General features: G+C 40.7%; 2 protein-coding genes across 6 annotated transcripts in view; one reads left to right on the top strand and one right to left on the bottom strand.

Moving 5' to 3' along the window:
* The window catches only part of SMC6 (structural maintenance of chromosomes 6), a 49,893-nt gene extending 40,300 nt beyond the window's left edge, over nucleotides 1-9,593 (top strand). For all 5 annotated transcript variants that reach the window (XM_087947029.1, XM_026675579.2, XM_026675577.2 and 2 more), the window contains exon 27: nucleotides 8,872-9,593. In XM_087947029.1, the coding sequence (XP_087803155.1) occupies nucleotides 8,872-8,983 (112 nt within the window). In that variant the 3' untranslated portion in view covers nucleotides 8,984-9,593. The remainder of the gene's footprint in view (nucleotides 1-8,871) is intronic.
* A 5,534-nt stretch (nucleotides 9,594-15,127) lies between these two features.
* VSNL1 (visinin like 1) overlaps nucleotides 15,128-24,030 on the bottom strand; it is a 113,998-nt gene continuing 105,095 nt past the window's right edge. Inside the window, exons 3-4 of the mRNA XM_026675583.2 lie at nucleotides 17,388-17,603; nucleotides 15,128-15,436 (exon numbers count right to left, since the gene is read on the bottom strand). Coding sequence (XP_026531368.1) covers nucleotides 15,239-15,436; nucleotides 17,388-17,603 — 414 coding nt within the window. The 3' untranslated portion in view covers nucleotides 15,128-15,238. The remainder of the gene's footprint in view (nucleotides 15,437-17,387; nucleotides 17,604-24,030) is intronic.

The raw sequence follows: 24,030 nt of genomic DNA, 5'->3' as shown, positions 1-24,030 counted from the left end.
AGTTAATCTTGTCAGCTTCTTTCCTGTCAGCTTAGTGGAATTTGCCCTGAGAGGTATACGTGCTAGGCAAGATTTGTTCTATGGAAAAATAGCCAAGGCAGAATAGCCACAATTCCTCCTTTTCTTTATTTTTGTGCTCATGATTCTAGGTAGAGTCCTTTCTCCTCCCGAGTAGTCCCATAAGGTGGCAACAAACCCTTCGGTTTGTTGATGCCTTGCAGAACCAACTCATACGAGGAAAAGTCCTCATCCCCCAAATCGTGGCTGGGCAGAGTTAACAAAACTTCTTTGGGAGAAAAGGAGTTATTAGTGTCTATTTCCTCCTCTGACTCTAGGTCAGAGGACCATTCCAGCAAAGGTTTTTTGACAAGGTCTTTTGATTCAATGATAGATGTGAGAAAGCTAACTGATTTTTGAGTATTGTTAACTTCATTATCAAGTGTATTCAAACGATCCCTCAAAAATGTAAGTAAACGTCCTAATACACATGGACCAATAGTACAAGCAAGAAGCAATAGCACAAGAGGACCTATTAGAGCAGACAATAGAGTGGTTAACCAGGGAGAAAAATTAAACATGCCTTGATACCATGGCTGACCTTGTTGTCGTTCATTCTCTCTATCCTTCAAACGTTTACGTAATTCCGCCATGGAATCTTTGACAATTCCTGAATGATCAGCATAAAAACAACATTCTTCCTTTATTGCTACACATAATCCCCCTTTGTTTAAAAATAACAAATCTAGACCTCTTCTGTTCTGAAGAGTCACTTCAGCTAGAGATGAGAGAGAATTTTGGAGAGCAGAGATTGAAGTCTCTATGCGTTTGAGATCTTCATCTATTTGTAAACTAAGGGTTGCTAATTGTTGATGACCAACAGCTAGAGCCGCTACTCCAGTGGCTGCACCAGCGGCTCCAAGACCCAGCAATACAGATAGTGTTACAGCTGTTATAACTTGACGAAGGGGGAATTGTGGAGGTTCAAGTTCATTAACAAGTTCCGACCCTTGATAAAAAGTGATCTTTGGGAGTAATTTTACCTGAATGCAAAAGGATCCCTGAGCAATAAGAACATCACCATGAACACAAGCAGTTGCTCCTGTGGAGCAGGCCCATATAGAATTATTACCTGGGATAAAGAATTGTCCCTTGAGGCGAGCTGTGATATTGCCATTGGAGGTGGTGTATAGAGGACCGTAGCCTCCAATGTTAAGGTTTGATCTTTCTTTTGGTAGATATACATTACAGTGATACCCAGATGAAACATTCTGACAATATTGGGAGTAATTAGCAGGTATGTGTCCTAGGCAACATCCTTGACCTACTATGTCAGTGATAGTGATGGAGGAAGTGTTCCATCGGCATTGTGTGTCACTGGTGGAGTTACTAATGGGTTCATTGGAAGCTACTGCATCGTAGAATGGTGGCAAATCAGATAAGCAAAGCCAACATTGATCAGTTTTAGATGAATCATTAAGTGTAGTTGCTAGCAATGTGTAAGAAGAATTGACCAACTGTACTAATGGATTCACCTGGATATTGGGTTTTTGTAAAAAGTTTGATTTCAAATTGGGATTGGGACCAACATCATAAGTGGACATGGATATCGAGAGACGAATTGTAAAAACATTCCCTTCATCTCCTTGACCATCCCACTGACGTCCTCCCCAAGTAAACCCAACCATCCATTGTTTTTTTGCAAGTGTCTTTCCTTGTGCAGTAAAAGTGATTCTGAGTGGATTTATTCTCTGTCCACAACAAGGCCATGAAGAGCAAGAATGCTTTGCTTGGGCACGGGTAATATGAATATAGTCATTTTTGGTAGGTGCTTCCCACCAGATATGACCTGTGGATACACAACTCCATTTTTTACAATATCTGTCAACTACCCCACCGCAGGCAGAACGAGAAGTGCCAGTACTGTGGGCAGGGCAAAAATATAGTCTATAGTTGTCAGCAGGTGCTGGAGAGCAGGAGCCTTGCTTGTCCCATGTATCAGCTTGCAATTTTTTGTCTGCGAATTTTTCGACTCCTGTTCCCATTTCAGCAAAATCCATGAAAAGCTGAGGAAACCATGGCCATCGAGTATAGTTAGTGGTGGTATTTAAAATTTTTCCTTGAAAGTCAAGGATAGTCCAGGTATAAGTTTGAGGTTGATGTTCATTTGTAGAAGATGATTGTATGCTTCGAGGAGTGCGACGATAGCCAAATCGTGAAATAGCATGAGACGCAGGCTGCTTAGAGATGGAGCTGTCACCGATGAAGGCAGGATACCGAAGATGGCGAGCTCGAATGAGAGCTGTAGTCTTGCGATGGGTGTCGTCATAGATGAGGTGGCGTCTTCGCACAACAGGTGGTTTGTAGCGATCAGGAACCCAGGAAGATGAATGATGCCATATGCAGTTGGTGACATCACATGGTGGAAAGCAGCAACGAAGATGCCATCGTAATTTGTCTCCAGGAAAAGGTGACTCAGAATTAGCTAGAGAGGGCAATGTAAGGAAAACAGAAGATAGTGGAGAAGATGCCACTGAAAGAGTGGAAAGCAATAGAACAGTGTGATTGAAATAGGTGTGATTGTGGAAAAATCCTAAGCAAGAATAGGAACCTATAGTAAGCTGAGTGACATGTATAGTTAAAAATATTAAACAAGGAGAATAGTAATAGTGAACAGTTATGTCAGAAGTAGGAGAAAGGAAACGACCGTTGTGTTGGAAAACATAATTACATGCAGGAAGGAGATTATCTTTAAAAACAAAGGTAACAGTGTCAGCAAGGAAAGCAAAAATAGCATCAGGAGATGCCCTAAATTGAGAAAAGACAGGAAGTATTGATATCAGAAGAAAGATTAGAGTTAGAGTCAGGTTTGCCATGGTAAGGTCTGACACAGCGAGCAGGAACCCAAAGCACTCGATCAGGAAGTTGGACAGCAGCGTAACCCTTTCCCCAGGTGATGAGCTGTGCAGGACCTTTCCACGGAGGATCTGGAAGCTGTCTGAAATAAACAAGAGGACGGGAAGAGGGAACTACTGGCTTGGTGAAGTGGCGAGAAGCCGCCGTGGCAGGAGGAGAGCCAGTAAGATTGAGAAAGTTAAGAGTGTAAAGACAAACATTTAAAATATTTTGCAACGTTGGGAGGTTCGGGGGCCTGAGCCTTTTTTCCCAAGTGCCGATCAAGGGCTTGTTTCAAAGTTTGGTGCGATCTCTCCACAATCGCTTGACCTTGGCTGTTGAAGGGCAAGCCAAACTTATGTGTGATGGCCCACTTATGACAAAACTCAGCAAAGGGAGAACTGACATAAGCAGGACCATTATCTGTTTTGAGAATTTTTGGACATCCCAACGTTACGAATGATCGAATACAGTGATTAATAACATTTTTGGTAGCCTCTCCTCTTTGCAATGTTGCTATAATAAACCCTGAATAAGTATCTACTGATACATGAATGTATTTCCAGGGAGCAAAGGGAGGATAATGAGTGATGTCCATTTGCTTGAGTACCCCTAGGATTATCACAGGCTTGAGTACCCCTAGGATTAACGCCTTCAGGGATACCTTTGGCCTGCAAGCTACATGTTGGACATTGTTGAATTATTGCCGTGGCTTCTTGATATGTAATTCCAAATTGTCGCACTAGGGCTTTCCTGTTTTGATGAAAATAATCATGACTCTCCCCAGGTGAAGGCTGTTGGAGAAGGGGAGAGGAGGCCATAATTTTACAAGCCTCGTCTGCCATATGATTGCCTTCTGCTAGGAATCCAGGCAATTGCTGATGACTTCTGATATGGGCTACAAATAAGGGTTTCCTCGTTTTTCAACAGTGTCTGAAGCTGCAAAAAAGTGTCATGAGAGAGGGAGGGGTAACAGGAGAAATATATGCATCGAAAATATGAGCAACCATCTGAGTAACATACATGCTATCAGATATTACATTTAAAGGTTGTTGTGAAAAAGAGACAATGCCAATAGGAAAGCAGCTAATTCAGCTTGTTGTGCTGATGTTTGTGAAGTAGTTAAATGTTTATGCCATTGAGCATTTTCGTACCATGTACATGCTCCAATATTTTTTGAACCATCAGTAAATACAGTTAAGCCTTCCTTCAATGGCTGTTGGACAAAAGGTGATTGTAAAACAAAAGGAACTGTCCTCAACACCTGCAGTCGTGAATCAGAGGGAAGGTGGCACGACACTTGGCCACACCAATCTTCCAACGCGTCCTGCAGTGTTGTGGAAGTCTGAAAAAGAGGTTCCCATTGAGTGATCTTAAAAGGAATATACAATGTAAAAATATCCATTCCCATCAGGGCTTTGGTTCTCTTACGCCCTTTTTCTATAAGAGAAGCCATTTGCGCTGCTCTAGTAAAAATAGATGTTTTTGGAGTGTGTGGTAGGTGTAGCCATTCCAAGATATGAAGATTTTTTGCATTGGATATTTGGACAATTATTGCAGTCAGTAGTTGATGAGTAGAAAGGATAGCAAGAGAAGGTGGTGTATCTGTGAGTGCACGATTTACCCATCGGGTGGCTAGGGCTGTGTTTACTTGTTTTAAAGCTTCTAGATGCTGATCTGAAAGATAGACCTTATCTGCAGGATTTTTCAATCCTACTAGTGCTTGAAAGAGTGGTGATAGCATCTGTGTGGTTAGAGCAAGATATGGTCGAGCCCAGTTAATAACCCCCAAGCACTGCTGTAATTGAACCAGCGAGGTTGGCTGTGGAAGTGTGAGTGAAGGAATGTGTGGAGATGCTGTAGAAGCTAAAACCTTGTGGCCTAAATATTGCATTGGGTAGTGAGACTGGATTTTTCAGGTGCTATATGTAACCCTGCTTTTGCTAATGTGGTCAAGAGGATCGGGAAAGTTTTTTGAACCGTCCCCTTTGGCCCATCAGCAGCAATTAAGATATCATCCATGTAATGATATACAAGAAAACTTGGAAATTGAGATCTATAAGGCCGCAGAGCCTCATTGACAAAAAATTGACACATAGTTGGTGAATTTAGCATACCTTGTGGAAGAACTTTCCATTGATACCTAGAGGTGGGTTTAGAGTTGTTAAGTTCTGGTACTGTAAATGCAAAGATGATCCTATCTTTTTGTGCTAGAGGTATGTAAAAGAAACAGTCCTTTAAATCTATTATTATGAGATCAAATCCAGCTGGGATCAAATTAGGATTAGGCAGGCCACACTGCAGTGGTCCCATGGGTTGAATAATTAAATTTATGGCTCGAAGATCATTAAGGAGGCGCCATTTGCCAGATTTCTTTTTAATTACAAAGACTGGGGTGTTATAAGGACTGGTGGATGGTTCAATATGTCCTTCTATTAACTGTTGATGGACAAGAAGATGTAAAGCCTCCAATTTTTCTTTGGTGAGAGGCCATTGATCCACCCAAACAGGAATAGAGGTTTTAAGAGTAAGAGATAAAGGAGAAATAAACATTTAGATAGAAAAACTATGGTAGCTGAATATAAGCCTGAAATTGAGAGAGTAAATCACGTCCCCAGAGGTTGCAATGTAGAGGAAGAATATAGGGTTTAAGATAAGCAGTTAAGGTAGAATGCTCAGTAGAAGCAGAAAGCCAATGAGAGCTGACCTTAGCAGCTTGAGCCCCACCCTACGCCCTGCACTGAAGAAGCTTCTGTGAGAGACCAAGAAGAGGGCCATTCAGAGGAACGAATAACAAAAACATCTGCACCGGTGTCAATCAGACCATCAAACATGCGACCATTGAGTGTAACAGAAAGAATTGGTTTTGAAGCTTGAACAGGCTGCTGTAATGCAAACAAGGAGAGAGGTTCAAAAAGAGGCAAAATTATAAGCGTAGCCACTACTGTCCCCTTTTTTAAAGAAAAGCAACGATCCCCTATTGCAGCCAAAGCAAGATTATTAAGAGCAGAAGAATCATATAAGTAAGGAGCAGCAACCACACCTCTCTATGATAAGGGAAGAATTGGGAATAAGCAAGACAGGTGTGGAAGGAGGTAGAGGTTTGAGAAGCGTTGTAGTTAAAGGAAGAGTAAAAACAGCACCAGGATCATCATACACAAGATCCTCTAACAGCACCACAGGAAATGTTGTGGCAGGTAATTCAGCCTTTGTGGCGGGGCTAGCTGAAGACCCCTCAATTAGTTTCCCGAAGGCTGAGAAGGAGAAGGATTAGAATGACATTGTGAAGCCCAATGATAGCCTTTCCTGCAGCGAGGACAGATGGTTTTTGGCTTAGATAAGGGAGGTGGACCTCTAGTTTGGCCACGAAGAGCAGCTCCACCCCTGGCATACGACATTGATTTTTAAAATGTCCGGGCTTGCCACAGTTAAAACAATTGCCATTGCGTGTTACAGCAAAAGCATCAAGAGGAGAAGTGGAGGCAGAATTAGGATTAGGTAATGAAGCAGTGATAGCAGTAGCAAGCATATCCATTTTATGAGTGGTTGTTCCTACAATTCTACAGAGTTGTAAAAACTCAGCCAATGTCACTCCTGGCTTATTAGCGACTGGCTGTAGAATTTTTTGACAGTCCTGATTTGCATTAGAAAAAGCCAATTTTATAAGTAATTCTTGTTTAGCAACAGAATTATCTATCTGTCTATCTAGGGCTGTCTGAAGGCGACTGATGAATGAAGCATATGGCTCATCAGGACCTTGCATAATTTTTAAAAATGCTTGAGTGGACTGCGAATCTGAATCATCCACTGCTTTAAAGCATTCATAGCACACATATGAATAATGGCAAAACTGCGACGGGAGAATTTTGTTGTTGTGCTAGAGTGGAGGATTGACCTTTTCCCATTAAATGATCTACAGTTACTCCAGCAGGCAAACCCCTACAATTTCAGCCTCAACACCTTTTTCATATTCAGATTGCCACACAACATATTGCGCTGGAGTCATAAGCATAGAAAAAAGCATTTTCCAATCATACAGTAACATAACTGTATTAGCTGTAACCAAAGAATCAAGTATTCCCCTAGTAAAAGGAGAATGTAATCCATAAGTTGTAACTGCATCTTTTATATTTTTTAAAACTTTAAACTCAATGTTGCTGTGAACATTGCCTCCCGCTGCACCAGGGATAATAGTCATAGGATAAGCAGAAGGATCTTCTGTTTCTAAAGGTAGAGGTGATGACAGAAGATTAGTTATAATACCCCCCACAGGTTTCATCGTAGAAGGATCAGAAAGAGAAGAAGGAGCAGAAGGAGGAGGGAAAGAAATGTCAGGATATGGAGGTGGTAAGGAAGAAATTGTATCAAGATGAGCCGCAAGAGGCTTAGTAGTTTTTGAATGAGAAGAAGGGGAATCAGAGGAAACAGGAGAAAAAGATTTTTCAGAAAGACTAGAAGGAGGATAAACAGTAGTTATAGCAGCCATTATCGCTCTCCAAGAAATGAGTATGTCCATGGGAGCTCTAGGAATTTCGTGTAGATATTTCCCTAATTTTTCCCATAGAGAATGGCTAAGAGTTCCAGCAGATGGATAGGCTGGACAATGTGCCTCAATGTAAATTATAAATTTATTTAAAGATTTCTTAGAAATAGGGTACACAGTGGTACCATTGATTTTCTGAAAGGAATTAGCCTTCTTCACTAAATCATAAAGTTCGTCCCTGTGCCCTGACGAAACTTTGGAAAGTGAGGAGCCCATTACTTACGTCGTACGAAACCTATGCCAGGTGCGTAGAAATGGGAGTGAAGGCGATGCACCCCTAGACAGAAGTCACACCGTGGAACCAGAAAATTGAAGAGATCCCGGACGAATCGAGGGATCCCGGACGAGCCCCCAGCTGTCGCGTCGAGCGACCGGTCCGTTGTTTCAATCTTCCGGTTTGCTGCTGAATTCCTTTCAAGAAGCAATTTGGCAGGACCCTCTCAAGGGTGAAGCTTAGCGGACCCTCGCAAGGGTGAGGTTTAGCGGGACTCTCGCAAGAGTGAGTGCCAAGCACAAAGAAAAAGACACGAAACAAAGCAATTTCTTTAGGTGAGGAAGCACATCGCGCCTGGGGCAGATGGAATTGTCCCGCGGCCCCGATTGCTTTGCGCTGTCCTCTTTTATTGTGCTGAATCAAAGAAGGGGGTGAGAGGGATTGCAGGAAACAAAGAAGTTATAGGGTTAATCATTACAACCAAGATACGTGACACAAGGAGCAAACTACATGACTGATAGTTTTCCGGTAAACATGTCTTAATACTGAATACACATCTTTTAGCTGACACAGACTTCTGGAGTTAATCTTGTCAGCTTCTTTCCTGTCAGCTTAGTGGAATTTGCCCTGAGAGGTATACGTGCTAGGCAAGATTTGTTCTATGGAAAAATAGCCAAGGCAGAATAGCCACAAGAAGGGTTTGTCAATTTTGGAAGCAAATAGAAAACACTTAACCCTCTTTAATGGCAAGGTGAAAGCTGCTACATTGCAGTTGCCATCCATTCATTCTAGTCCAGGGCTTGTCAAACTCACAACCCGCAGGCTGGATGGGTCATATGCTGGCCACACCCACACCCAGTTTAGCGAATGTGGAAAAAGTCATGCTAAGTTACGTGACGACGCTGTGATGATGCGAGTTTGCCACCCCAGTTCTAGTCCTTTCTTCAGCTTCCACCTAATGGCCTTTCAGGTAGTTGAAGGCACCTAGTGTAGTGAAGTTTTAGCAGCTTTAGAGTTTTGCTTCAGATTGTGAAATTAAATTAATTAGCCTAAAGATTATTCCAGTCTGAACAGTATTTAAATTGCTTAAATGTTTTTGATACATCATATTTATACAGATTAAAGATGAGTTGCTATTAATCAGGTGGGGTCCAAATATGAAAGCATTGCATGAAAGAATCATTATTAATGGGTTGTGGTTTTTTTTGCCTTTTGTATCTAGTTCGTTGCCTACAAGTAGTCTTATCCGAATCCTTCGAATGGAAGACCCCGAGAGGGGACAAAAGACGCTGAATTTCAGTCATACAAATGAAGAAGATGAAGATGGAGAATGAGAACATCTAATCTGTTGTCACTAACTTGTTTTTTAATATTGAAGACACACAAGCTATGTTCACTGCTGGTAAAATCAGTGAAAGAGAGCCTTTTTCTTTTTTGAAATTTACTCGTGGCCTTCATACTTGTCTCTATAGCAGGCCTTTAATGGCATCCAACACATTTGAATTTTATGCTCAGATTTTGTAAGCCTTTTGGTGCTAGAATTGTAGCAGTCACTATGTTCTTTCTTCTACTCTGTTCCTATGAATTAACATTTACTGTATATTTCCTGCCAGAGTTTGCTATTAATAATATATTTGCTGAATGTGGGAAATGTTTCTTATTTTTTATTGTTCCCAAGAGAGAGGTAAATATAAATGACAGAAGATGAATAAATTTTTTATGGTATGCTTACCTGATTTTACAATATTTTTAAATGTTATAATAGCAGGTGAAAAACTAAACCCTTTATCAGAAGTCCCCTAACAACATTTCTGTCTAAATTTGTATTGTTTCCTTCATCATTACAATATACATTGTTAAACCACTTTATTGTTTGTTACTGTCTTTCAAATGCTTCTGTTATCCATTTAGTTCCTGTGGCAAATAAAACTTCAATTGATGGTCGGATTTGCACATTGTGCTAAATCACTGCTTTTGAACAAACTATATTGGTATATAGGAAATGCTAAGCCAGGACTAGGCCCAAGGTAAGCCTACCAGCACTGATGAAGTATAAATCCCGGCATTCCTCCTCACTGGCCATGCTGATATTAGCTGTGGGCAGGTGTACTTCTGTATCACCTGGAGGAACTAAAGCTGCTCATTCCTACAAGGGATAAACCAGTTTAAAGGCATCCTTGGTGGTGGTGGGGTGTTATTTGAAATCTTTGGGAATAATATAAACTAACTTAAAATGTGTAGTTTTTCTAAGCAAAAAAAGGAAAAACAATAAAACACTTTCAAATCTAGCATCATACGGAGGTGATTGCATGGATGTTACATTAATATGGGAACTACCTGGAATTATGACGATGGAAGGGGTTTGGTTGTTTACAGAGTATGGGTAGTCCTTGGCTCCAAAAGTTCTTTTTTAAAAAAGTAACGACAGTGTTTTCCTTGAGGAAGAAGAACAAAACGTTTTGTTTCTCATTCAAGAAAATGAGGGACTTCCGTAATGGCCTTTGACGTGAATGGCACGTGATTTGATCATTCCTTTGTTTTCAAATATTTAATAAGTTGATTTGCAATTCTGTCTTCAACTTCATGTACGTGAGAGAGTTTGGAATTCCAGCAGAGATGTCAGCAAGTGTTACCATAAAAAAAATGCTAAACACGTTAACCGTAGATGAGCCTTTCATCTTAAAAACTGCTTTCCAGCTGTCAGAAGACAGGTGCCATCACGCTCACTTTAGAGCAGGGGCCTCCAACCTTAACATTAAGAATTGTAGACTTCAACTCCAAGAATTCTGGGAGTTGAAGTCCACAAGTTGCCACGGTTGGAGGCCCCTGCTTTAGAGATCATGCAGGACAGTGGTTTGTCTAAGGATGCCCTTTTCTACATGTATATACAATGCTGACAAGAACTGATCACAATGTGTTGTGATATAGGAGACTAATTGACACTGGAAGAATCACTTAAGGGCAGTTAAGAGTTGACTTTCTAGCCCTAGAAATTGTTTAAAATTCAACTAGCTTCTCTTCAACTTTGCAATGAGTTTTCTGGATTTTTTTTCAAAATTTTACCTTGTGATCAATTTTTATTTTTTTTTCCCTCAGAAAAAAATCTGCTTTTTATTATTTGTCTATTCATTTCCCCAGTAAATCAACACGCGCTCTGCTACCAAAGACAGGATTTTCTTAACTGTTTTGCCAAGAAAGACACCAAACACAAAGGGGTACACTGAGTAGAGTGGAATAGGACAACTTTCTGCGGCCAACTCACTATGGCCAACTTGCTGCGGGACAACTCGCCATAGGGCAATTTAACAATTCAATTTAATTATTTAAAATAATAAAAGTTATTTTAATTTTTGTCACTCACATTTCTTTCTGTCCTTCCTTTTGCATCCTTTCTTTAATGATTCTATTCCACCATTTCTTTGATATTAGTGTAACTCTTGTTCTGCAGTGAGTTGTCTCACGTTGAGTTGGCCATGGCAAGTTGGCCATGGCAAGTTGACCCGAGTACAGGTTGTCCTGGATTTACAATCAGTCAAGCAACTGTTTGAAATGATGTGTGCTGAATGAAGGGGTTTATGATTCCTGCCCGAATTTATGGTCACAAGGAACAAAATTCAGGTGCTGAACAATATGCCCATCCTTACGACTGACCTCAGGGACACTGCAATGCCCCCCACACACCTATCTTCTCCCATCCCATTCCTTGGGTTTCTGCAGGTCTTGCCGGGTTCAGGTGATTGCCATTTGCGACCTTTGCCAGGTGGCTTCCAACAAGCAAAGACAATGGGAGAAGCCAGATTTGCTTAATGGCTGTGTGATTCACTTAATGATTATCTTAACAACGGGCGGGGGAAAAAAGGTTGTAAAATCAGATCTGACTCACTTAGCAATTGTTTGTTTGGAACAGGAATGTCAATCCCAATTGCAGTCGTAAATCAAGGATTACCTGTATACTGAAGGTTCTCTTAGGCACTCCTGCTTGATTCTGACTTCTGATTCTAGCTGAATTTTACATATTTCTGTAATATTGAAAGCCATATATTTTTTTAGCTTTAGTGAGCTCTCTTCGGTTCTCTGGATTTGCATAGATAATCTTGAGATAAAGCAGCCAAATTTGTCTCCTCTTCCATTATGTACTCTGAATACATTGCAAAAGTGGACAGTGATAATTCAATCAAGTCAGCAATACATTGAAAATTAAATCATCTCTCTTCCTTCTGGTGATGTAACCATAACTCTGAATAGCCGCCTCTGCCCCCTGGGAAGATGGGTGGGAAGTTAAATAGTATCCCTCGGCCCCTCCAGTAAATTATCCTGAAGCCACGTATTATTTGTAGAATTTTTTTATTCTAGGGACAGAGGGAGTGGGGAGGTTCATCAGTGAACCATTAAGTTCACTTTTATAAATTATCATGCAATGTTTTTATAACGAGAGCGTGTAGCATTTAAATAGTCATATTTTATTTTACTAGTTTTGGAATATAGCGCAAGTACTGAATTTTGTCCAGTAGTTTTAGGCTGGATGAGAGAATCCATATTCTAAAAATGAATGCAGTCAAGAGAGAAATACAGTTAAGAAATCTAATAATACTGAATTAGATTTCTGCCTTTTCTGTAGGGATTTACAGGTGATCTAAAACACAAGATTTGCAATCGGGGAATAAGTTTCAATCCAAATTTGTGGTTTCACAAGAACTGCTTCTGAAGAATTCCATCTGACCAGTGGTGCAATTAAACCGGTGTAACAACTGGTTTGGTGAGTGCACGCTTTGCTCGCGTGCCCAGCATTTAAACAATTTTTAGCTATAATACTTACTTTCTGCTGCAGCCCCTGTGAGTAAAACAGCTGATGCGCGGCAAACTGCTCTGCTGCGTGAATCAGCTGTGCTCAGAAACAAGGAAATAAAGCACAGGAAAAGGGCAGGGGTGGGTGGGCAGGACCAAATGATTACTAGAACTACCAGTTCTCCCGAACCGGTAGAATCCCACCCTTGCGTCTGACTTCACCCTTTCCTAGAGAATCAAGACTTTATCTCATCAGTTACCACCTCCAATGTTTGTGTTAAATTTATATTTACCAACAAAGAAATAAAGGGAGACTAGTATAGGCCTATTTCAAGCTATTTAGCTCTCGTCAGCTAGCCATACTGGGATTTGAACCCCGGCTACTTGTATATTAGATGATGTCCTAATCTGTAAGCCACGGACTTTCCAAGTTTGTTGGCTATGCCAGGGGAGAGATTGTGTTTTTTTTGTCAGGGTAACCTAGTCTACCCAAATATGGGACAGAACATACTGCTTCCGCTTTCACCCTTCAGCCCCAAATTAGATTACCACCTCCAAATTAGATTATCATCACATATACGGTATTATGGGAAGTTTGTTTCAGATGCTCAGGTCATTTAAACTGGTCTAGCTCTTGGCTGTATGAGTTCAAATGAGAGCTATCTATCAAGGTCCATACTTCATCACAGGCGCTCCAATATCATCTGGAGGTATCAGGACATGAATCCTATCCTCCCGCCCCCCTTGGTCTTTGAACCAAGCGCTTTGGACTTCATAGGACCACTTTAATATGTCTATGCCTACTTGACCTTCTTCCTTTGGCCTGATATTTAGGACAATCAATTTACCTGCATTGTAACATGGGAGGAGTTTCCAGGAGATGCTTTTCAACTAGATGTTCTTAGCCTATACTCCCACACTTTTGTGGCAACAGCTCATACTTTAAAGCTAGGTGGATACTAAAACTACAGTAGTGAGCGCTACTCACCTTTTCTTATTAAGACAACGGTGACAAGAGAAAATTCATTAAGAGCCTCATTTAGAAAACTAGCTTTGCATTCTTTGCCAATGTTTTCCTTTGCTCTGTCCCCAAGATTTTGCTAAGGCATATTTTGGAAAAACAAACTGGGAATCCGGCTGTGAGCTCTTACAATATATTTTTTTCTCAGAAAAGAACACCTTTCGAACAATAGTAATCACAGGATCAACGGTTCAGCTGAACTGGTGTGTTTTGATTCTTTTTTTTTTTTGAGATGTAATGTTTTTTATACTCCCTTCGATTTTGGAAATATGACAATATGATTTTATGAGGGATGTAAAAAAACACACTATTTGTTGCCGTAGTCCTTCTTCTGGGATCAAATACCTTTCACACATGGTTTCAATTGCCCTCTTTAGAAAAAAATTCTAGAAATGAAAACCAGAACCGTACAACCTTTTGCTGGAGCTCGAGGATTTTGATGTTCCTGGAATGTACGATACAAGAACGAGACCCAGAGAAATCGACTAACTTTCATGATAGTTTCTAGGAATTATGAAAGGCTGACGTTAGCCCTTTGCAGTAGACCAGACTAGAAAACCAAAGTTATGAATGCTAAAACTACTTTTATTATATGGTTACAGTAACAGAATCTTGTATGTTCGAATACGCTTTCCCCTTCCCTCTCTTTTTCTTGGTGATAACTAGGGAAGGTCAAGCCTGAGACATTTTCTCAAATTACATTTCTGTTTTGGACACAAATTTCTTTTATCTGACTATTGCCTTGGTTGCAACTCTTCCTTCTATTTCTCAGAGTTATTCCTCCTGTCCATTACACCTGCAATTGAAAATGGTTGGAGATGAGTTCTGTAAACATCTGGGTGAAGTCCCCATACATACATTGAAGCTCCATTGAGAAATATTTGGCTATCAAATAACATTCATCACCTATTTAATTCCAGTGCTAGCAGCAAGGTACCTGTGTAAAAGGAAACACATGAGAAGTCAAATGTTATAAATTTATTTGGGGACATTGATCTCAACCTTTTTGGAAGCTTAAGATTTCAAGCAGAAATTAATACACCCCAACAAAACAGTTTAAACTTCCAATAAAACAACATTGAAAATATGTTTGTTCTCTATTTCTCTATTCGTTTGTTCATTTAGCTTTCAGCTATGGGAACACCTTAGTGGGGTTAGCTTTTTAAAAAAGATTTATCTTATGTTTTACTCCTCTGACATGAGCCTTTTTCTTTTTTCAAATGAAGGATGCAAATGAGGTAAGAATTAAGGCAAACCTAAAAAGTCATGCAAATGAAATACATTTATCTCCACTGACAATACAAGCACATGGCTGGATCAGACTCCTAAAGCTGCCCTCAGTCTGTCCACTACGACTATACAGCAGAATGGTGACATACTTGCTAATGAACAGTTACACTAACATGGGGAGTTCAGTGTCACTAACATTATCCAGTTTAAGAAGACATATAGCTACTGTAAAACTTGAACAATAAATAGTATAGTTCACTGCAGCACGGTACCGCTGCATAGGCATCAGAGGAAAAAAGACTTATGAAATGACATTGCACACATCACAATGTGGCATAATTTTGTTTTATAATAGATATTTTTAAAATTCTTTAGCAATTGACATTCTCATGCACACAAGTGTTTCAAACACAAGAAGCAAGTCCATTGATAGTCCAAGCAATTTTTGTTTGTTTTGTGTGTGTGTATGTGTGTGTGTGTGTTGTATAGATAGCTGCAAACTGAATGGAACATTTAAACTTCTGTGCAGTCCATGAAAGCATTTTATACAAGCTCATTTCTGAATGTCACATTGCAGAAGTAATACGATGGAAGGGTCACTCTTTGCGGCTTCTTTGAATTCATCCAACGTGATCTGGTCATCTTTGTTCTTATCCATTTTGCTGAAAATCTTGTCTACTCGTTGCTCTGGTGTGAGACCATCTTCATTCATTTTCATCATTATTACAGTGCCCACCATTTTATAAATGGCCTTGAGAGAGGAGAGAGAAAGAGAAAGAAAGAAAAGATTAATTTCATGAGATCCGGCAAAATTACTCGATCCGTTGAAACAACTACAGAGCGATGCTGTAGTTCTCTACAAGAGATCAAGTCAGCTGAGTTCAGTAGGGCTTATTCCCTGGGTAGCAAATATTGGATTGCACTTTAAGCATCAACTCTGTCATCTGGCCTGATTTAAGCACGGCAGTTAAATGTAGATCAAACAGAATGTTGAACATATGCTATCAGTGACAGTACAATACACCACAAAAGTCGAAGTTACACCAAGAGATTATACTTTCTGAATATATTTTTTTGAAAATCTGTTGCATTGCTTCCTTAAATTAGGAGAATTTTATGTCAACATTTTATTAAAAGAATGGGTCTGTATATTTGGGACTATTCACCTATATGTCTATGGAGATTCTCAGTCATCCAGGTCACAATTGTCCCAAAGGTGTTTTTCCAAGAGGCAATTGGACTTTTTCTGTTTTTTCTTTGAAGATGTTTCGCTTCTCACCCAAGAAGCGAAGCGTCTTCAAAGAAAAACCAGAAAGTCCAGTTGCCTCTTCGAAAAAGCACCTTTTTCGAATATGTAGGTGGGATATTCACCTACATATTTACTTCTTTTTATACCAGACAGCCTTGTGGAGCTGAATCTTGTCAAAAAGAAGCAAGCCATCCATAATAGGAATAGAAGACAGATTCTGTCACCACATCAACAGTGTCACAGTTAGAGTGAATGACGTTCTTTCACCTCTCTAGGAGAAAATTAAATGATTCACTCAAGGACACTGTTGTATTGAGGTTTAAGATTTAGACCTGGGGTAAGGAAACTAGCCCTCCTTCTACTCATTCATGTGTAAAGATCTAATATTGCTACTGCTGCCTGCTTAGACAAAGACTTTGTGTTCCCCTTTTCAGCTGGCATGCCAATTAAGTGACAGTAACTAGGACCAACTATTCCTTTACTAAGCAATGCAGTCATAAAATGCAATATCACATGACCATACCACTCAGCAATGACAAGCCCAGACTCCGTGGTGCTAGTGTTAAGCAAGGATCGTGAATCGTTAAGCCCCAGGTGGATCACAAGCAGGTTGGCAGGTAGATAAGTAGCCAATGCTGGGGGGGGGGGTAGGAGGGAATGCAAGGGTAGCTGCTGTGGTGTAATGCGAACATGGCCAGAGGTGGCTTCCCCACTGACTTTACTTGTCGAAAACTGGCAGAGAAGGTTGCAAATGGCGATAAGATGACCATGTGATACTGCAACCACTGTAAGCACGAGACAATTGTCAGGTGCACACCTACACAATCATGTGACTTTGGGATGCTGGATTGGAACTTCGAGGACCAGTCTTGAGTACTGCTCACCAATCTCCGTTGTAACGTGGAATGATCTCTGAACAAATTATCATCAAAAGGACCACCTATAATGATGTCTGCAGGCATCATTTGCATTGTGTTGCCATTTGGAGTGAGGCTGTGCAGTTTTTGCATTATGCATTATTATCTGTGAAGGGGGTCTGGAACTAAATCTTAAATTTACCTTTTATGCCGTAGTTTTCAGGACAAACATTATCTCATGTAATCATTTGTCCACAAAACTTTCCTTACTGTGCCCAAATGTTGGGCAACTACAATATTAGTAGCCACAGCCAGCATAGTGAAGAATACCGAGAGATGCAATTCCACAGAATCCAGAGATGTACCCTATGGCACAGATTTAACTGTCAGCCATCTGACATTTAAACCTCCTGCTTACATAGTCCCAGGCTTTTATTGAGCCAACCATTTTCTTTAACCACTGGCCTATTTCTGCCATTTTTAACCATAAAACCCGCAAGGAGGAGGTTAAACTTCAACATTTTTTTAAAAATCACCAAAGCAGAACATTTTGTTTCTTGCTCACATTAGAAAGCGATGGGAGGAAGCTGGCTTACCTCTATAATTTCCAGCATCTCCACCCTGGTGATTTTCCCATCTCCATCTAAGTCGTACATATTAAAGGCCCAGTTTAATTTCTGTTCAAAGCTGCCCCTCGAAGTGATGGAGAGTGCGCAGATGAACTCTCTGAAGTCAATGGTGCCGTCCCCATTCTTATCAAAGGTTCGGAAAGCATGTTGGGCGAACTTGGAAGCATCTCCATAGGGGAAAAACTACAAAATTAAAACACAGGGAAAAGCATTAGCAGACCTTATAAACCTCCGCTTTTCGTTTCTATATCCAATTTAAGGATGTATTTTAAGACTGAGGGATAAAAAAGGAAGTTGGAAATGAAGAAGAATAAAGGAGAATAGAAAATATGATAAGGTAGAGATATACATCAGATGATAATTGTTAATATACCTATGATGAGAATAATGAGATGTAATGTGAATAAGGCATTATCACCAAAAGGGTTGTAAATGTTTAGCTGTTTGATGTATTTTAATCCTAAATTTAGAGAAATAATATCAATGTGAAAGTGAATGTTGTAAATGGTGAAAAATGTAGCACAAAAGCGTTTGTGCCCAGACGACACACTGCTTCAGGAAAAAAAATGGAATGTTTGTCGTTTTGAAACTGAAAAATAAAAATAAACTTATATATATATTTTTAAAAAGGCTGAGCTCTGAGCACCTTGACCCAACAAAAATATTTGCCTTTCTTAGTATTCTTGTCTTTTGCACGATTTTATGCCATCATTGCCCAAGTGACACTTACAAAATGATATTCAAGTCCCAGACTCTAGCCTTTGGTCCCTTTGAAGATGACATCTAGGCTTGGATTCTTCTTCTTGTGTGCTTGCAGAATTTATAATATTGTAAATCAAACTAGATTAGCTATTTCCAGTTGCTGTCAAGACTGTGCCAGGAAACCCGAGACATATTGGCCTTCGGGGCTTTCCTTTCTTCTTTCGTTTCTTGCTTTAGCTATGAATTCTAATAACCATGAAAATTGTCCATTTATTAAATGAAGACAAAGTGCATCTGCACGACCTTTCGTAGCATTGGATTTCATGGATGCCTTTGTACCATTAACAGGAGAAGGAGCACACGCAGTTACTTTTTTTGTGTGCATGTAATTTCAGCTTATCCAGGATCGATTTCTCATTCTGCTATATTTTTAATATCAGGAGCAATTGAGGTCTTTGACATTATCTGCTTGAGATTTAAGAATAGAATAGAATTCTTTAGTCATGGTAAATTACACTAATTAGCATTAAATTTCATTAAAATGAAATTTCGTTGCATTCAGCGCTCAAAAGATTAGCATTGTGCATATACCCACATGCACACACATGTATGACACAAAGAAACATCACAGTCTAATTCGAATGTATACATAGACATGGCAAAGTGGTGGGATTCAAATTTTTTTTACTACCGGTTCTGTGGGCATGGCTTGGTGGGCGTGGCAGGGGAAGGATACTGTAAAATCTCTAGTCAGAGGTGGTATTTGCCGGTTCCCCAAACTACTCAAAATTTCCGCTACTGGTTCTCCAGAATTGGTCAGAACCTGCTGAATACCCACCTCTGCATGGGAAAAAAAGAAGAAGAAGACGAAGAAGTATCCTGCGAGTTTACAAGATGGATGGTAACAAAGCTGTTACAGGCTCTAGCAATCCTCCTATAGATACCTGGAAACTTCCTCCCAGAGGTTGGTTGACATTTATGGAAAGTATTTCTATTAAAATTTAGCCAGAATTTATGTGGCTAAGCAAGATGGTTGTTAGGCAATTTGTACTCAGTTTTATCACCTTTTTTGCCACTTTAAATGAATCACGTGGTTCTTAAATGAATCTAGCTCTCCTCACTGACTTTGTTCGTCAGATGTTGGCTGGGAAGGACACAAGTAGTCATCACATCACATCACCTCAGGACACTGCAACCATCATAAATACATGCGACTATCGTAAATGTGAGGACCAGCTGTTAAGTCACTTTTTTCAGCCCTGTTGTAACTTTGAACAGTCACTAAATGAATGGCTGTAAGTTGAGGACTACCTGATAGAGAGCTCTTTTCTCTTGAGCTATCTAGAAGTCTATGGGAAAGGCGTTATTGCCTGTCGGCCGCTGGCCCCTCCAGCAGCTGAATCAGAGGAAGAGGAGGAGGCATGGAGTCAGGTCAGCATCAGGACAACCTGGGAACTCTGAGGGAGGAAGAAGGAATGTAGCTGGCAGGGAGAGAGACAGAGGCGGAGCCTGGGCCATCCGTCAGCCCTCACATGGAGAGTCAACAGCCCCCAGGTCTGGAGGTGGCTGATGAGGAAGAATAGGAACAGCTGGGTCCAGTGCCTGACGCGCGCGGCTGCGCAGAAGGCAGAGAAGGGGAGAGCAGTGGAAAGACGTGGGCCGATCCTGGGGAAGGAAGAGCCACCGCTGCTAGTGAGGCCCCACCTTAGCTCTGGGGATAAAAGGCAGGGGGCAGAGATGAATTGGTGTGGCAGACAACTATTCATCTTCTGGACAGACGGATTTGTTAGCCTGCAAAGAGAAACTTTTTGCCCGGGCTCCCAGCATTCCTAATAAAGGAATCTTTTGAGTTCAAGTCAGAGGGCTTGTTCGTGTTTGGGGAGCTGGGTCAGAACAAAAGGAGGCCCATGAATCCACATATTCATCTTAAAAAGAAATAAACTTTCTTCTACTCAGGGAGTTGATTGAAACAGCATGTCACAAAGAAACAAAGGCAAAGTTGTATTGCCGAAGAGTCAGAATTGCTCATCTGTACTTCTAAGAGAAAAAAAGTATATTTCAGATTCACGTGGAACTTTATTTCCACCAGAAGATACCTTCCTTCTGGCTGATAATGGAAAGCCAACACTCTACCTTCTTGCTGAGATGTGAAAACAGCAGGAGTGGTCCCCGGGTATTTAACATCTCACTCCTGACTTGGTTTACAAGTTGAAATGGTTCCAGACATGAAAGTTTTCTTCTTGGCTTTTAACAGAAAAACTAAAGCTTTGAAATACAGCGAAACACCATGGAAACATGGAAGCATGTAATTCTACATTTTTAGTTTACTTTATTGTCATTGCACCTCGGTACAACGAAATCAAACACCATCTTCAGTGCACATCATGGCCATGATCATGAAAATAAACACGAACTCACATCCTTCACCCTTCACACATTGAACCGGAAACCCCCGACACCACACCAACAATGCACTATACAGCAGAATTCAAAAGAACTACTGTCCTGGGATAGAAGCTGTTTTTCAGCCTAGTTGTCCTTGTTTTTATTATTCTGTACCGTCTGCCAGATGGTAATAGTTAAAAAAAAAGGGTACCCAGGATAAGATGAATCTTTGAGAATGTTTTGAACTTTCTTAAGGCAGTGGGAGCTATAAAGCTCTTCCAAAGAGGGGAGAGGGCAAGCAATGATCTTCTGGGCAATGACATTAACCCTTTGGAGTGCTTTCCTATCTGCCACTGTGCAATTGGCAAACCATACAGAGGTGCTCTCTATGGTGCAGCGGTAGAAGGTCACCAGCAGTTTCTCATTCAGTTGTTGTTTTCTGAGAAGCCTCAGGTAGTATAATATCTGCTGGGCTCTTTTGACTAGGGCTGTAATGTGGGCACCGCAGGTCAGGTCCTCTTTTAGGGTAACACCCAGAAACTTAAAACTGGCCACTTGCTCCACTTGGTCTCCATTGATAAGCAAGGGCTGGATGTCTGATATGTTCCTTCTATAATCCAGTAGAAACTCTTTGGTCTTATTGGTGTTGAGGACCAAGTTATTGTCTCCACACCACAAAAGCAACTGGTCCACCTCATCTCAGTTGGCAGACTCATCCCCCACACCACTGTTGTATCATCTGCAAATTTAGCAATAGTATTACTAACGTGAGTGGGAATGCAGTCATGCACATAAAGAGTATAGAGTAAGGGACTCAACACTCAACCCTGTGGTGTACCAGTGTTAAGAATAAGGGCTGAAGAGGTATGATTACCTAATCTGACTCTCTGTGAGCAGCCAGACAGGAAATCCATAATCCAAAGGCAGATTCAATTAGAAAGCCCAAGGTCCAGAAGTTTAGACACTAGTCTATGTGGAAGAATTGTGTTAAACGCAGAACTAAAATCCACAAAAAGCATCCTCACATAGCCCTCCCGCTGTTCTAGATGAGTCAGAGCAGTGTGAAGAGTGATGGCTATAGCGTCCTCTGTAGATCTATTTTTTCTGTATGCAAACTGGTGTTTATCAAATGTATGCGGAAGACCAGAAATGATGTGCTGGCAGACCAATTTCTCAAAGCGCTTCATGATGATAGGAGTGAGTGTCACTGGTCTGTAATCATTGAGGTTATTGATAGGAAACTTCTTTGGCAGAGGAACAATGGTGGAAGCCTTCAAACAAGATGGAATAGTGGATTGGGATAAAGACCAATTGAAGATCCTGGTAAAGACTCCAGCCAACTGATCAGCACAGTCTTTAAGCACTCGGTCAGAGATACCGTCAGGCCTTTCCTTTTCCTAACTTTGGTGTATTAGATCTTCAAGAGGAAGAAAACTAAGACATTGTTATTTTTGTCTATTTTAGCCGTCTCAACAATTTCCCAGTTTTTGAATCCATGAAAAGGGTAAGTCACAGTCTGTCTGCTCTCTCAGTCATAAAAGAGGCCAGAAAAGACTTCCTTCTTAATAATAAAAAGTAAGAAAAGTAAAAAATGTCTGTGTTGATTTTAAACAGCCATTAAACAAAAGGAAGCTCAGATTATTAAGAGCAATTAGCAACTGCATATATGTTTTTTAAAAAACCTGCTTATTTCAATTGAAATCATAGAGGAAACCAGAAAGGAAACCACTGACTCTCAAGCCAGGTTGCAATGAACATCTTGCCCTTCAGTGATACAGGTAGTCCTCGAGTTACAGCCACAATTGAAACAATAAATGTGAGTTTTGCCCCCATTTTATGACTTTTCTTGTCATAGTTGTTAAGTGAATTGTTGCATTTTTAAAGTTAACAACATGATTGTTAAGTGAGCCTGGCTTTCCCATTGACTTTGCTTGTCAGAAGGTCACAAAAGCTGAACACATGACCCCAGGACATTGCAACCATCATAAATAGGAACCAGCTGCCAAGCATCTGAATTTTGATCATGTGACCACGGGGATGTTGCAATGTCGTAAGTATGAAAAATGGTGATAAGTCACTTTTTCCAGTGCCGTTGTAAACTTGAATGGTCTCTAAATGAACTGTTGTAAGTCAAGGGCTACCTGTAATTGGCTTTTTTTAAAAAAAGGCAACCTCTTTTCCTAAAGTTAATTTGCCAGCAAAGGAACAGTATTTATTGGGGTGGGGGGGGAGGTTTGCATCTGACAGAATAAAATGCTTCCTCCTTCAATTCCTGCACTCTCTGGCTCCAATAGAAATTACTCAAGAGGGTTCTAACCAGGGGTGGGCTGCAACTGGTTCTCACTGGTTCTGGAAAACCGGATGTTAGAGAGCCTCTGGAGCCCAGGGAGGATGTTTTCACCCTCCCGGAGGCTTGAGGAAAGCCTCTGGAGCCCTGGGAGGGTAAAACGCCCCTCCCCCGCTGTGGTGCAGGAGGCCAACTAGGCCACGCCCACTCAGCAACCAGGCAGAGAACCAGTTGCTAAATTTTTTTGAAGTCCAGCCCTGGTTCTACCTGTATTCTAGCAGCAAGGAAATAAAAAGACAAAATGAGGTAAGGAGAGAAAAAAAGGCTTGTATTTTTTAAAAATCTGCTTTTAAATTTCATATTCAAACTCATCTTTTTTAATCACGGTCTGAAAACCGCAGGAAAATTACAATGCAAATGTTTTCTTCGCATTTGCTTTTTCTGTCAGTCCAGTTTTAAAAGATACAATTTCTGAATGAGATTTAGAGGTGCTTTTAGGACACAGACGCTGTTTTTCAGCATACAGGCATTCATATCAGGTTCTCAACCCATAGGGACGGCCTTTGAAAGTGACTTCGCACATTGACACCAACATCACAAGATTTCCCTCCCCCTTTTTCTCCCTCTTGCCGCCACCACAGTGATACAAACTACGCAACATCAGACAGGATCACCCTGATTTCCTGAGGAAGCTTTCGAAAGCTCCCAAATCTGCAGTATGAAAATATAGTTCGGCTGCAGTGTGAACCTCCTATAAATTTGGCTTTGTGTTGTTTTGTCCTGCAGCAGAAACTAAACTCCGGCCCCATGAGACTACAGAAAACACAAGAAATGAGCAATCAATTAATGATTTTTTTAAAAATCAGTAAGTTGTAAATCCTCCAGGAGATGAGAAAATTCCTTCTGTCAGCAGGAGGCTTTTGATGTGGCAGAGATTTCCCCGCTGTTTGAGAGAGATGATGATCTACCTTTCCTATGCTTTACAGTCTTCTGGCTCTCTTGAAAACCTGCTCTCATGGAGAGAGGATTCCTTGGGCAATGAGAAGGGGTTGCCCTATCTTGAAAAGGGAGGAGGAAACTCAACCAATAGACCGTTTCCTGCCCTATTTTTCGCCCAGCGTGAGCTGTTCTTCCAGCTGAATAAAATCCAGGGTTCATCACAATGGTGCTAATGCTTACGGTACTACAATGATCAGATGTCGATCAATGGTTGGAATATAAAGAGAGCTATATAAT

Source organism: Notechis scutatus, chromosome 1, assembly GCF_049901735.1.
Source record: "Notechis scutatus isolate UNSWTSFEM ecotype Mainland chromosome 1, rNotScu1.2, whole genome shotgun sequence".
NCBI lineage: Eukaryota > Metazoa > Chordata > Lepidosauria > Squamata > Elapidae > Notechis > Notechis scutatus.
The sequence above is the reverse complement of the archived record's forward strand: the minus strand, read 5'-3'. Positions and strand labels throughout refer to the sequence as shown.